We start from the raw sequence: 14,121 nt of genomic DNA on the forward strand, positions 1-14,121 counted from the left end.
CTGCATGCATTGTTTCGTAACAAAAATAAATTATTTATGTTGGGTTAAAAACATATTGAGCAGATCTTCAAGTTTTCTTGTAACATTGGGTTTTTATTGACTGCTTAATGATGATACCAATGTATAATAAGATACAACATTTAAAAATATTACTTTGATGGATATTTTAGTTGCACCACCTCCTTGTCTTCTAAGTGTACAGAGGAATCATTTGAGCAGTACAAAACGAGTAATTCAACAGAAGTCTTCTGAAAAGATTGTGAAGTCATAGTTCCACACAGCTGCTTTATAAAAAACAGCGTTTTAGGAAAGTTCAGAGTGAGAGATAGTCTTTGAGTTTATCCATAATTACATTAATTCCATTGGCTGGAACCATCATAACAGTCCGCAAAGGTTTCATTGGTACATCATCAAAGGACCATCTGCCGCCCAAACAGGTGTCACTTTCCTCTTGCACAGAATAGTTGAACTTCAGAAGGGCTTTCTAAACAACAGAAACAAATGCGTTAAGATTAAAATTTTTAATTAGCATGAAGATAACACATCATCTAAACAAAGTAAAAATAATGGCCCTATTATGCACATGGTTATTAAGAAGTTATTTTCTTCTCTCTCAAAAGGTCCACCAAAAAAACCTACAAGAATATCCACTATTAAGTGCTTTAAACGGTTTACTTCTCACAGAATTTATATTTCACATTAAATTCTAAAATTATTACAATCATTATAGTTTGGTGTCAGAAAAAAAGACCTAAGAGGGGAAAACCAAAAAAATCCAATCAATGCCCCCTCTATATGCCTACTGTGCCTCATTTTAGATGGTTTGAAGACAGCATCTCTTCCATACTATCCCAGTAAGAAATGCCAACCCTTAGAAGCTATTGCACCACCTAGCAGGGATCCTTGACCAATAACACAAATATTGGGCTCTTAACATACACTCAAGAATAAGAACAAACCACACAAGACCAAACCACTAGCTGTGTAACTTTAAGAATTAGCAGATCAGCCAAAAGGCAGATAAAAGGAAGAGCGCGAGAGTGCAGGTAAAACAGAGCCTGTGTTAAAGATACAGCTTGGCGTGGGCAACATGTGAAAAGCCTGTCGCAATGACCAGGCTCTGCTCTTGTTGTGGCCTTCTCTAAAACTCCTCAGAGTCCTAAAAATTAAGCTATCTGTAAGAATATGCAGTACAGTAATCCCCTCTTTCATTCTGCCAGTAGAAATTAAATATTAAGGGGATGGTCACTAATATGAATGCTGAGCAGAATTCCAAAAAGCTCTTGGAAAGTTTCTAGATGGCTGGAGCCACTGAAAGACCTATTTATAAAGGATGCTTCTTCAAATAGGTAGGTGTCCACAATGTGTATTATTTCTTTTTAGTAATACATACTGCATACAGATAGAACAGTCTCTTTTTATTAGCTTTCCCAGACAAAATGCCTGATGGATAAGAAAAACTCGCCTAACAAACATTTCTAGTTTTCACACAAGTCAGATTAAGAAGTATGAACTGAACTCCTAAATAGAAAAACTTCTCTAACTTCTTTTCTTTGCAGGGAAAGTTAAGATCCAGTCTCCTTTTATGTTTGCTATTTACTAACAGCATCTCAAGGTTGTAAATTTAATTTTGGAAGAACCATCACATTAATTGTGTGGCTTTGCTCAAGAACAAACAATTTGAGCAATGGAGGCCATAAACCTTTAATCAATTCTAAGTCTGGTTATAATAGAACTTTTCTTCTGCTCCCTCAATAACATTTTAAGGAACAGAATAAAGCACAGGGAACCGACATGTGCAAAAAGGCATCTCTCTGTTTTATTTCGCTCTACGTGTCTCCCTCACTGCATTTAATACTATTTTATGTCAATCTAGTTAACATTTTGTGTGATCAGGGAGGATATACATTTCAATACTAATTTAACACATATACGTTATTAAGTGTCCTCCACAATGTTTAAAATAAATTTGTTAAAAACACTGAAGTCTGTCCACTTGAGTTGAAAATTATTGCAATTTAGATAAAAGCACACAATTAGTCTTTCAAATGCCACTCAAAATAACAAAGCCAGAGATAAATACAAAATAGGCCTTCTAGAACGTAACACCCGTGGACACATGGGCATCACAGGCTTCTCCCCTTCAGTTTTTCAATAACATGTTTACATAGAGTTCAAGTTCAGCAAAGCTGCTGTGGCAGGAACATAAAAAGAAAATCCCAAACTTGTTACTGCATAGAGGCTAACACAGTATTCCCTAGAGCTGAATTCACCCACTTACATTTTTCTTCTTCCCAAGAAATAAAATTACAGCCATATCATAGCCTCTAACAGAGAATGTCATGAATGATTACACACAGGAACCTTTGCCATTAACCATATGATGCATGTGCAAGTGCTTTATCCTGTAGGCACTGCCAGAAATGAAAAATAATGGGCTCTTGACAAAGCAATATTGTAGAATAATATTTTTAAAGCTTTGAAAAAAATAAAAAACTATGAAAAATTCTTTGCATTTCAAAGTACATTTTTAATTTAATTTCCTGCATCTTCCCCTCTCCTGATTTGGCTTGGAACCAACAGAATTGTGTAGACAGGTTGCCTCAGGAAATAGGAAGTAATATCTTCATTTCAGTATTTGAGCATTTTTTTATTGATATACTTGTCCTGAGTAGAACAGAGACAGAAAAGTGAAGTGATAGCTACTTGTCTGGATCTTCTGAGCATTTTTTTTTAAAATAACAGGTATCCAAAAGGAAATAGATAAATCAGCTTTCCACATAATACAACACCACCACAAACGCAGAGCTTTGCATCTGTTGAATTTCTTGGGAAGAGATCTGAGAGAAATACATTTACCTGCATTACCAAATCTAAATAAGACTCAACAGCAGTTATTTCTGACACAGGACTATGTAGGCGCAAAGAAAGAGATGGGTGTATTTAAATACTAACATGCATTGCAGATGCTGATCAAGACGAACAACGGTGATTCCTCTGCATTTTTTTTGAATCCTTATTCTTCAGAGTGCTTAAAGCTGTGACACATGATTAAGTCAGAGCACCCTTGCAAGCTACTAACAGGTTTTTTGAGCTGCCATTCTTAAACGCCACTTGTGATGTAAATCAAGTTAGCATGAATCTCACTGACAGATAGTCAGGCTAACCCGCACTTCTTGCAATTCACACACTCAGACTTCTCTGTTTAGCTGACACAGCAATTCAACAAGTCTTTCACATTTCCTGTTATTCAGACTAAAGATGACAACTGCCCTGTTCCCCAAACAAAAGGAATTTCAAACTTTTGTAAACTCTGAAGGCCTGGGACATGCTGCTAAATTCAATATCCACATTTATTACTATTTGCAGACATTTCATTCATAGGATTTCAACAAGTCTGACAATTATTACATACAATTCAATCTCTTCAGCATTGCCATATGACTAAAGAGATGAAGTTTGTTAATTCTTTGAGGCTGAGACACTGGCCACAAGAAAAGTAACACCTCATCTTTCCCCTAAAGTCTCCACTTATTTCAGGTATTCTTTGATTCTTTCATTATCCTCATAGCTACCTATCAGGTAGTAACACTGCCACAGGCAGAGTCTACACCGTACCATCTCACAGTCAGGTTAATTCTGACCTCATACAAATAATATATTAGTAAATTCATGCCAATACAGAGGATTAATTTAATAATTTGGACTTATGGAGGCACACTTCTTCATGATTCTCTAAATACAAAAGGTGTTGTGTTCAATACACAAAAATAGGTTGCTTGCTCATCTCTCAACACTACTCTAAAAAGAGCTGGATTTAATTTAAAATATATGTGACCATCTCTTTCTAAAATCCTCCCTTGAATTTAAAGTGAAACACCTTTTTTGCTGATACATAAAGAAAAACAAACATTTTAAATTAAAAGTATAACATACGTTACCTCATAAAAGAATTCTTCCTCTGCATTTGCAAACATTAATTCCTCCTTTTGCTGATTTCTCCCTTCCCTCCTCTTAGAATTGCTCTTTGTGGCTTCTGTAAAGGTCTTGCTGATAAGAAGATAGTAGTGACACTTTCCACAAGGTTTGTTTGTTCTCTGTGCCTCAGTCAACTCTTTCCTAAAGATAAATAAATGTTTATACATACAATTTAAAAATATTTACACATACAATTTTAAAATATGTTTACATACACAATTTAAACCCTCAACAAGTTTTTAAGTAAACCTTATAATGTATTAGTATAGAAAGGATATTCATGTTGTAGCCTATTCTTTTATGAGTGCCTCAGAAAATAAATTTTGCATACGCATTCCTAGTACTTAAACATATTATTTGCACTTTAAAACAATAAAAATATGGATGTCTTTCCACACCTCACAATATAACCCTCTTTTCCCCAGAATCTTGTTCACGGTAGAGTCTGTGAAATGATTCCAAGTGCAACTCTCTTGAAAATACATCACGTTATCACTTCCACGAAAAACTATAACTGAAGAGCCAGAAAATACTCTTGCCCACCCTTGTGTTAAACATGTCATCACTGCAACGCTCCAAAACCTTTAAGACAGAGGCTGAGATCTGAATTAGTACTAGTGGTACATGTCAAAGCTAAGCCTTCAAGCCCCTCATTTCTTTTTCTAAAAACCCTCCAAACCAACCCTATCTACATGTGTGGTGGATTGACCCTGGCTTGAGGCCAGGTGCCCACCAAAGCCGCTCTATCACTCCCTGTTCTCAACTGGACAGAGGAGAGGAAATATGAGAAGCTTGTGAATCGAAATAAGGACAGGGAGAGATCATTCGCTAGTTACCGTTACAGGCAAAACACACTCAAGTTAGAAAAAATTAATCTAACTTATTACCCAGAAAACAGAGTAGAGCAATGAGAAATAAAACGAACTCTTAAAACACCTCCCCCCCACCCCTCCCTTCTTACTGGGCTTTACTCCTGATTTCTCTCCCTCCTCCCCCCAGCAGCACAGGGGGATGGGAAATGGGGGTTGTGGTCAGTTCATCACATGGTGTCTCTGCCGCTCCTTCCTCCTCAGGTGGAGGACTCCTCACTCTCTGCCCCTGCTCCAGCCTGGGGTCCCTCTCATGGGAGACAGTCCTCCACCAACTTCTCCAACGTGAGTCCTTCCCATGGGTGACAGTTCTTCACCAACTGCTCCAGCATGGGTCCCTTCCACAGGGTGCAGTCCTTCAGGACCTGACTGCTCCAGCGTGGGTCCCCCACAGGTCCTGCCAGGAGTTTGCTCCAGCATAGGCTTCCCATGGGGTCACAGCCTCCTTCAGATGTCTCCACTTGCTCCAGCGTGGGTCCTCCACAGACTGCAGGTGGAATCTCTGCTCCCCATCATCCTCCATGGGCTGCAGGGGGACAACCTGCTTCACCATGGCCTTCACCGCAGGCTGCAGGGGAATCTCTGCTCCAGTGCCTGGAGCACCTCCTCCCCTCCTTCTTCACTGACCTCGGTGTCTGCAAAGTTTCTCACATCTTCTCACTCCTCCCTCTGGCTGCAAAAGCTGCCACTAGGGTTTTTTTCCTTCTTAACTCTGTTATCCCAGAGGCATCAGCACTGTCACTGATGGGCTCAGCCTTGGCCAGCGGCGGGTCCATCTTGGAGCCGGCTGGCATTGGCTCTGTAGGACACGGGAGAAGCTTCTAGCAGCTTCTCATAGAAGCCAACCCTGTAGCTGGTCTGCTACCAAAACCTTGCCACGCGAACCCAAAACACTTTCCTATCAAAGTAGTAATTCCTTAAAGGTCTATCTTACTGTTTAAATGAGCCATAACAGCAATCAACTTCATCTGACTTCTAATCTCACCTCACACAAGAGAAAAAAAGAAGAAAGAAAAAAGGAGAAAAAAAAATCTTTGTTTGATTACTGGAGTTCCTTATCAACATAATTTCCTGATTCTCAGCATGGCAGTAAAACAATATAACACTTATCTCAGTGGATTTATTTACCTACTGTCACCCAGCCTATGATATAAATCCATGAATTGGTAGAGATCAACAAGCACCTAACCTGCTTCACTCATTTACTTGAAACTAATCAAAACATGGCATATGGTTTTCTTGGGCCAGAACTCATGCACCTTGTAAGCCTGTCCCTCAATTAAAATCTTCCATTCCAGAGCCAGACATTAAACACATGAGCAGAAACATCCAAATTACTCATTAACAGAATGCTATAAAAAGTTCTCATTTTTAAATTTTCCTAGATCAATATGAAAATAATCTGCAATACAATGATAAACTACTATATACACACAGCTATTTCTGCAGTAGAACAGTACATATTCTTAAATGATTTCTTATATCTTAAAAAGTTTGAAAAGCCTAAAGATATAAAAATATTAAAAAATTAACTAAAGACCTTATATGAGAGGAAAGTATTTTTTCTGTTCATGCCTTACTTATATCTATAGTATCACCTGTCTGAATATAGTTCTATATACAGATTTCTGAGAAAAAAAAAAAAACCTGCGAAGAAAAAGTACTATTCAACATCACGTCAAAAAAACCTCCAAACTTACTGAAGCTGCTGGTGCATGGGCAAAGCAATCTGCGGTGGTACGTTAATGAATCTTTCACTCAGCAGAAGACCCACAGGCTTAGTACTGTCATTTAGGAGCTTATTCAGTTGTTCCACTACATGTTGTTCACAGCTCTGCTCACATCGACTTAGAATCAACTCTTTGATTTGTTCAGCACACTGTGTACCCTAGAATCAAATGGTATATTTTCTTTACATTATAGAACAATTATTTACACAAGAAAAACTTGAATGTGAACTTCAGGGACATATTCTACAGGCCTACAGGCAATCTCCTTAAGCAGTCCCTAAAGCACTGTACAATTTCTCTGAAATTATTTAGCAAGCCTGAAGCTGAGGGCAAACAAAGGTTCTTAACTGAACTGAAGCTAGGAGCTGCAACACCAGTACACTCAACAGCAAAACTCAAAAGCTGCTGAAGATGAAAGTGAAGCAATACAAGAGACTGACAGCTCAGTTACCCTGGAACTACTTCTTAGACCTAGTTTTAACTCTCTATTCCACTCTTTGCTTTCTGTTTGACCTTCAGCAAGTTACGCAGGACTAGATCGAAAAGAAAGCTAAGTGATGTGCAACTTTTAAGACCGTAGTCCCCCATGGTGGAATTCAAAATCCTGATCCAGCTGTCCAGGCTTTTATACAAGACAGAAAAGCAGGAGACAGTCTCACTTATTACTGTCTAGACATTAATGAGGAATACCAACCTTCCTTTCCGTTAAGTTTAAGCAGCTTATAAAACCAAAGACTTCATCATCATCATCATCGTCGTCACTACTGTCTTCTTGGACTTCTGCTTGCTATTTAATGAAAGAAAAAGCAACAATTCATATTGACATTCTATTTCCACTCTCTACAGCAAGAAATGTTTTTCTTTCCAGAAAATGCTCGGCAGATGACAACCATCTAGGTAATCTGTACAAACACACAGCCTACAAATTCTGGTTATGGTTATGAAAGTGCCACATCATTGAATGTCTCTGTGTACTCAGAGCCAGCTATAGGGAGAGCCAGGTCATGTATCTTCTACAGCAGGATCTTTTCAAAGGCACTAAAATTTGATAGCTCACATATAATAAGCAGCATCTCGGTACATGGAATGGCAATATCTTAAGCAAAACCAATTTTCTTCAGTTTCTAACGTAGGGAAATAAACCTGCAAAGTCTTAAAAACCATCAAGCAATAGAGCTTTGATAGAGAGTGAAACAAAAGGCTCAACAAAACTCCGCAATGAAGAACTCTGGGGAAAAAACTGGGGGTCATGCAGTTGTAATATAAGGATCATTTTGGGTGGAAAAACTGTTGGCACAGGAGAAAAAGGGAATGTATAGCAACATTACCATGCAACATGGTACAACAGCACAACTGTGCCGTGGGGGGCAGCTTGTTTGGGTTTGAAAGCAATGTGGCCATGACATCCTGAGCTCTATATACAGTACCGAACAGGTCCTTAGTCAGGAGTAACTCAGGAGCCTCTGCAGAGTGCTCCACTGACACAGCAGAAGTTGTTCAGGACTCATTTCAGGATCCTTTCCTATGCCCAAAGAACTCTGCACAAAAGGAAACTGCATGCAGGATATTTTTGGTCTGTATCTCTGTACATCCTGAGAACGTAGGGAAATCACAAGGTCCTACTTCTTATGGAGATGGTAATAAACTTCTCCACAGCATTTACAGCATTATTACTCTACTACACCAAAATTCAGAGAGAAAAGTGAAGCGCCTTGCATATGTAAAAAGAAACCAACCAAAATAATCAATAAAATTCCTTGTTTGCTTGAAAGTAGGCATGGAAAAGCAGGCATTGAAAGTAGGCATGGAAAGTAGGCATTTCAGCTCCCACAGAAGAATTATTCTCAAAGCAAAAAAGCAAGAAAGCATACAAATTACAAAGACAGGATCCCCTTCTGAAAGTCTGTTACATCATTTCAACATTAAAAGTATTGTATTTCATTTACAAACATAAATTCTGCCTTACCTTGATAATACTTCCAATATGATTCTGTTGTATTAATATGTCAGTTAATTCAGCAGTGTTAACAGGAGCTTTTAGAAACAACTGGAAAATAAGAAACAAGTATTAAGAAGTTTTAGGCCTGATGATATATCATGGGCCACTTAGTAGGAAATAAAGTCAGTAATTTCTCTAAGTCATTATGCAACACTCTGTTCCATTTTTAATTTCCATTTAGTGAGTTTGTTTATTTAACTTCCTTCAATATAATACTGTAAAGACTAAAAATCAGCTTCTTGAAGCCTTTGCTCCTCAACCCTCCACAAGCTGGCATTTCACATTCCTGTTTGAGTTTGAAATTATGTGAATGCTTGCTGAGCGTAGGTTTACAACAGAAACAGCCAAAAGAAGACTGGAAGCTGCCACACTGAACAGACACATTAGAGTCCTTAAAAAGCAAACAAGTAATTTACAAAAAAACCCTCCAGGAAGCTGTTTAACATTGAATGAGGTTTTCTGGGCAGCAACTAACACAAGGAAGATGGAAAGATTATGCACACTGTGGAAGAACAGCCCTACAACTCATTAGGTAAAGTTCTTGAAACCATGTTTTAGGAGGCACATGTTCACTGTGGCTGTAATTATTTAATCTTCGTGAGCTGAAGCATAGTAAAACTATGAATCAATAAAGACAATGTGAACTGATGACTTTGCATAACTCTTTAGATATTATTCATTAACAGAAACATCAACCAAGCTAATAAGAAGTCAAGGTACCTGTTGTAGTAATTTCTTTATCCCATCATAGTCATTATCTGATATGGAATGTGCTTCAAATTCAATATTGACTTCCTATGAAGAAGTAAAATACAGAATATCAAACATAATTGGCAAAAAGCTGTATCAAAACAAAGCTAAACTGTAAGAAACTTGAAGACAAGTAATGGTCAATATCAGAAATAGAACTTATTTCCATCTTTCAATAATCTCAGCAATTGTTACAGTTATCATTTCTTCTGTAATCTTTAGAGAGCATCTGTGAAAGTAACTTTTTAAAACTAACTTACAAATTGTATTGTGAACAAACCTTTAATGCTTTGTTCCTGCAATCTGGTTCACACAATTATGTTTACGGTAGCCACATAGACTCTTACTGTACAGAGGCTTGATCCAGGCAGTTAAACTCTTAAAACTGCAGGATCGGAGTGAAATGCCTTGGCTAAAGATGAAGATTGCTGCAGATGTTTAAATAATTACTTCCAAAACCATACTTCTGCTATTTCCTCAAATCCTTATGGTATCATCAACCCCTCTCTGGAAGTCTGTTCTGTAGGCACATGATGAGACCTCATCACAGCAAAACAGAATGTGAACTCTCTGCTTCTCCTTCCAGAACAGATGCTGTGCATCTATCTACCAAACGTTTTTACTGGTATTCTATATTAATAGTACTGCCTGCCAAGGTTGCTTTGCCTACCTATTCTTCTGTGAGCCACTGTTCAAGATCATCCAAATTTACTTTGCCTTCTAAGTGTTGGTTTGGATTCCACTTTCTGAACAATCTAAGCCACTGAGCCGTACTTTTGCCACCAATGAAGACCCATAAGTCTCTCCGATCCCTATCAAGGTCATGGTCTCTATGGTTCACTGGGAGATGAGCCTTACAGGGCAATTTACAAAGTGGAAAACCAGTATAGAAGCACTTTTGAGGGGGGAAAAAATATAGATTGGGTGACATACTCAGATATTCTTCTATGGTTTAGTAAAGCAAGGAAGGTCTACAGAGGTAATACATTAAGTGACTTTCTCAAGGAGGGCACATTATTTACTTGAGAAGCTATCTATATAAGAAAACAGATTGTCTCTTTGGTGTATACAGCATTCACATCTGGCATCCAGGAACTTTTTCACTGCTTTAAAATACAAAGAGCTCACTGAATGATTAAGCCAGTAAATTCTGAACAAAAACCAGTTTACAGTGGTTCTGAATACTGTGCAAATCATAGCCATAAAATTGATATAAACCGTGGGAGCACTAGACGTTCTAATACTGGTCTTGCTTCACAGCTTTTCCACTACCCAAAATAACAGCCTGGTGTGAGAGAGTTTACAAACCCTCCATCTTTCATCTATTTAAAAAAAAAAAAAAAAAAAGGGGCAAGTAAAGGCTCATCATATATTATGGTGTGTCCTGTCTCGCTACTGTGTGCTTATTCTCTTCCCCGTGTTGCATCCAAAGCAAGAGCCTGCAAAGCAAGCTGTTAAATGCAACAATACTCTGCTACATACAATACAGCAGTGAGCAAAGCTCCTTATCAGCAACCAGGCCCTACTTGGCAATCATATTGCTGTTCTCAGATTGGCAGAACTACCACATGCCCCTTTCTGTGAAGAAAATACCTGATTTTCCTTTTTCCACCTGAAGTAGTAACAGGCAAAGGGAAAGGCTAATATGGCAAAACTAAAAATGCTGAGAATTAGAGAAACAAATGGCCTTTAAGTATATAACTTTAAGTTTGTACAGTTATAATTGTTCAGTATATTTATTTAATAATAGCAATGCACACTTTGATGTCTTATACAAGACTTGAGGGAAACTCAATATACCTTTATATCAAGTCTTCCAAACTGAAAGAGATGTAAGAGTGATATATCATCCTCAAAAGCTACTAAACTAAAATAAGCATTACATTGCAAATTTTATCCAGTGCACAAACGACTGCAAATAAAACACAGTAGTGCATGAGTGCAGGACATACAGGAACCATCCTCAAAACCCCTGTCATTGAAGACTCAAGAAACTTCAGACACAAACACTACAATAAAACCCACTGTCCTACCTACATTATGCAGGAATGCTGAGCACTTTAAAAAAAATATATTGCTGTTAGCTTTAATTTCATAGTGTTTAGACACTAGTGCAACATCTTGTATCAGTTTACAAACACTGAAGTACTAGAACGCAAAGTACGAGCAGTGCTAGTTAAGAACTTCACAAACATACGTTAGCTCGAATCATGTCAGTACCCATTTAATGTGGCGCACACATTTCTAGCAAATGGTAAATGTGCTTTTCCATCATGTTAGTATGACTGAGAACACAATTAAACCTACACTTTTTGTCATGATGTAAGTTTTTTAAAAAAGTAGGGTTGGGGGGTTTTTATTTGCTAACATATGCTAACTAAGGCCTCACCTAAGAAAAAGGAACATAAGTAACTCCAAGTGAAATCCCTGAGTGAAGACAATCAAGTTAGCAACATTTAGTTTGAAATGTACTGAGTTAAAACATGTTGATACTTCTGTTCTTTGACTCTTTCAAGCCCCGTGAAAATGACAGATTGCCTTATCATCCACAGATTTTAATAAGAGTTTAAAGTCAGTGCATATCTCTTCTCTTCCTAGAAAGGGGGACTCCTCCCTCAATGTTGTGTTTCACAACTAAATAATGCATTTTCACATATGTCCAGGTGCAGATATATAAAGAGATAGAGAGCTCAGAAAAATTAAAATTTGATTTCTGTGAAGTCTGGTGTTTTTCTGCTTTTTTTCCCTCCCCTCCCCCTTTCTTATAGAAAAAAGAAATTAGAGCAAATCTTCTGAGTTGAAAGCATTATTTTCAAGTGGCCGCCTCCAGTCTGACACAAGGCAGCACGCCGAGCGACAGGCTCCACGCACGGACCTGTACAACCGACTGCGGCCTCAGGGATTCCAGCATTTACAAAAAAAAAAATTTAAAAAAAAATAAAAATATTGAGACTCTCAACAACAATTAACCGAATACACTACATCAACGATTACCGACACCCACTATCGTGTTACCTAAACACAGGAACAGGAACGCAGGGCCCCACGCTGGGCCCCGACCCCTTTGCGAGGCAGCTCACAAGGGGACACCCCCCAACAGCCCCCACTCACGGCTTCATGAGCCCGGCTGCTTGTTTCCATCGCTGTGCAACTCGGTTTAGTTACAGTGAATCAAGAGGGGGAGGGCAGGGGATGGCCGTGACAGACCGGCACCGGGGGCCTGTGAGGGAAGGGCGAGCGCAGGCCCCGCGTGAAGGCCGCAAGCGGCGCCGCTCCCCGTCGCCCGCCCCCCCGCTCACCTCATCGATCTTCTCTTCCTCCTCTTCCTCCTCCTCCTCCTCCTCCTCAGAGTCTGATTCCGATCCCGACTCTAGCTCCACGCCGCGGTCTTCGGCAGAGGGCTGGGGCCGGGCCCGCCGCTTGGCCGGCGTAGCCATGCTGCCCCGGCGCGCAGGCGCTCCGCAGCCGGAAGGAGCGGCCGCAGGCAGACGTGGTGCCCGCTTGGGGCGGCCCGGCTGCCGGCCCTGCGCGCAGGTGAGCGCCGGGGTGAGAGTGGCCTGTGCTGGTCGCCGCGGGGTCGGGATCCTCGGCAGGGCTCCGCGGTGAGCGCCGGCGTGAGGGCGGCCTGTGGTGCTCGCCGTGGGGCCGGGATCCTCGGCAGGGCTCCGGGGAAGGGCCGTGGTGCCGGCCGGGCTGGGGCAGCGCGGGGTGCGGGCTTGCAGGGGCTCAGCAGCACCTCTGCGTGTGGTGAACGTAGCGCGGCCCGTCTATGGGCAAAGCTCTCCCGGCCAGAGCTGGGGTATGCCGTGCCTGTCCGCGGTGAATCACGGGGAAAGGCTGTGTTAAACTGCGAAGGGGCGAGAGGCTTGGGGAGGGCTCCGGGGGCGTCTGGGGAGCGGGGGGGGGGGGGGGACGACGGGGACGGATGGACAGACAGACAGACACACGGACACACGTCCCAGGCCGCCCCTCTCCTGGCCTCTAAAAAACACGGGATTCCTTCTTCGTGCTGCTGCTGTCACCTGCTGTAAAAGAAACAGAGTATTCTGGAAAGTCATCCAGACTCTGCCGTGACTCAAAATACGCTTGAAAACGATACGTGGAAGTGTAGGTGCGTGTTAATCATTGCAGCTCCCTGCCCTGCTGAAGCATCGTCTGTTTAAGGCAAGCACAGTAATTGTCCCATGCCACAAATGGCCTCATGTTCCTTCTGCCCTCACCACCTCTCTTCTTGGCCTGTTCCTCTTCAACCTGGCAGCTACACTGCTGTAAAGAAAAGAAAGCCAAACAGAGGATGAAATACAGTACTGGGGCCTAGAAGTCTGCCCTCAGCATCTATGGCATTAGTCAAATTACTGAAAGCCAAATTCAAAAAGGAATCAAGCACTCACTGCTTACTTAAAAAAATAATTCCCTGACTAGTTATAGATAATTCCAGACAAACAATCAGAAAAGGCATGAGGAAGAGTGCAGTAAACACAATGTGAGTGTGTTTTCCTGATCGATATTTTTTATAAAATGTGTTGAAAAATCCTAAGCACTAAAAGTATCGAAATGGCCATTAATGTTTTGAGCCTCATTCATGTGTACCGTGTTCCATTTAAGTCTTTGTATCTAGTTAATGAAGAAAGGTAGGTGTTAATGAGGTCATTTGAAGAAGAGGATCAGGCATTCACTGTTGACAGCCAGAAGAAGGGCAAGACACAGGGTCTGGGATATGTACTTTTGCCTTCATAAATAAAATCCAAATAAGTTAGAATTTGCATGTCCCTTTAAAGTCTCCAACATGTCTGTG

The 14,121-nt window shown here is 40.4% G+C and overlaps 2 protein-coding genes across 3 annotated transcripts in view; one reads left to right on the forward strand and one right to left on the reverse strand.

Annotated features, from left to right (window-relative positions):
- Positions 1-72: 72 nt before the first annotated feature.
- BCCIP (BRCA2 and CDKN1A interacting protein) lies at positions 73-12,764 on the reverse strand. Its single transcript, XM_054831532.1, has 7 exons — positions 12,626-12,764; positions 9,297-9,371; positions 8,544-8,624; positions 7,272-7,364; positions 6,548-6,735; positions 3,942-4,119; positions 73-484 (listed from the first exon to the last, which is right to left on the reverse strand). The coding sequence occupies exons 1-7, from the start codon at positions 12,761-12,763 to the stop codon at positions 314-316; spliced, it is 924 nt and encodes a 307-aa protein (XP_054687507.1). The 5' UTR covers position 12,764; the 3' UTR covers positions 73-313.
- Positions 12,735-14,121, forward strand: part of UROS (uroporphyrinogen III synthase) — a 20,943-nt gene continuing 19,556 nt past the window's right edge. The window contains exon 1 of one of the 2 annotated variants that reach the window (XM_054831534.1): positions 12,735-12,860. The gene's annotated coding sequence lies outside the window, so the exon portion shown is untranslated. Of the gene's footprint in view, positions 12,929-14,121 lie in introns of both variants that reach the window. The other variant, XM_054831533.1, reaches the window with a different exon arrangement.

The sequence above is a fragment of the Grus americana genome, chromosome 7, assembly GCF_028858705.1.
Source record: "Grus americana isolate bGruAme1 chromosome 7, bGruAme1.mat, whole genome shotgun sequence".
Lineage (NCBI taxonomy): Eukaryota > Metazoa > Chordata > Aves > Gruiformes > Gruidae > Grus > Grus americana.

Excerpts from the sequence above, each read along its gene's own strand:
- BCCIP (XM_054831532.1), bottom strand. The coding sequence starts at position 12,763 with ATGGCTACGCCGGCCAAGCGGCGGGCCCGGCCCCAGCCCTCTGCCGAA. Across the intron at positions 9,372-12,625 it reads AGGAAGAGAAGATCGATGAG|GAAGTCAATATTGAATTTGA; the intron begins GTGAGCGGGGGG and ends ACTTCTTCATAG. Across the intron at positions 6,736-7,271 it reads TAAACTTAACGGAAAGGAAG|GGTACACAGTGTGCTGAACA; the intron begins GTTGGTATTCCT and ends ATTTGATTCTAG.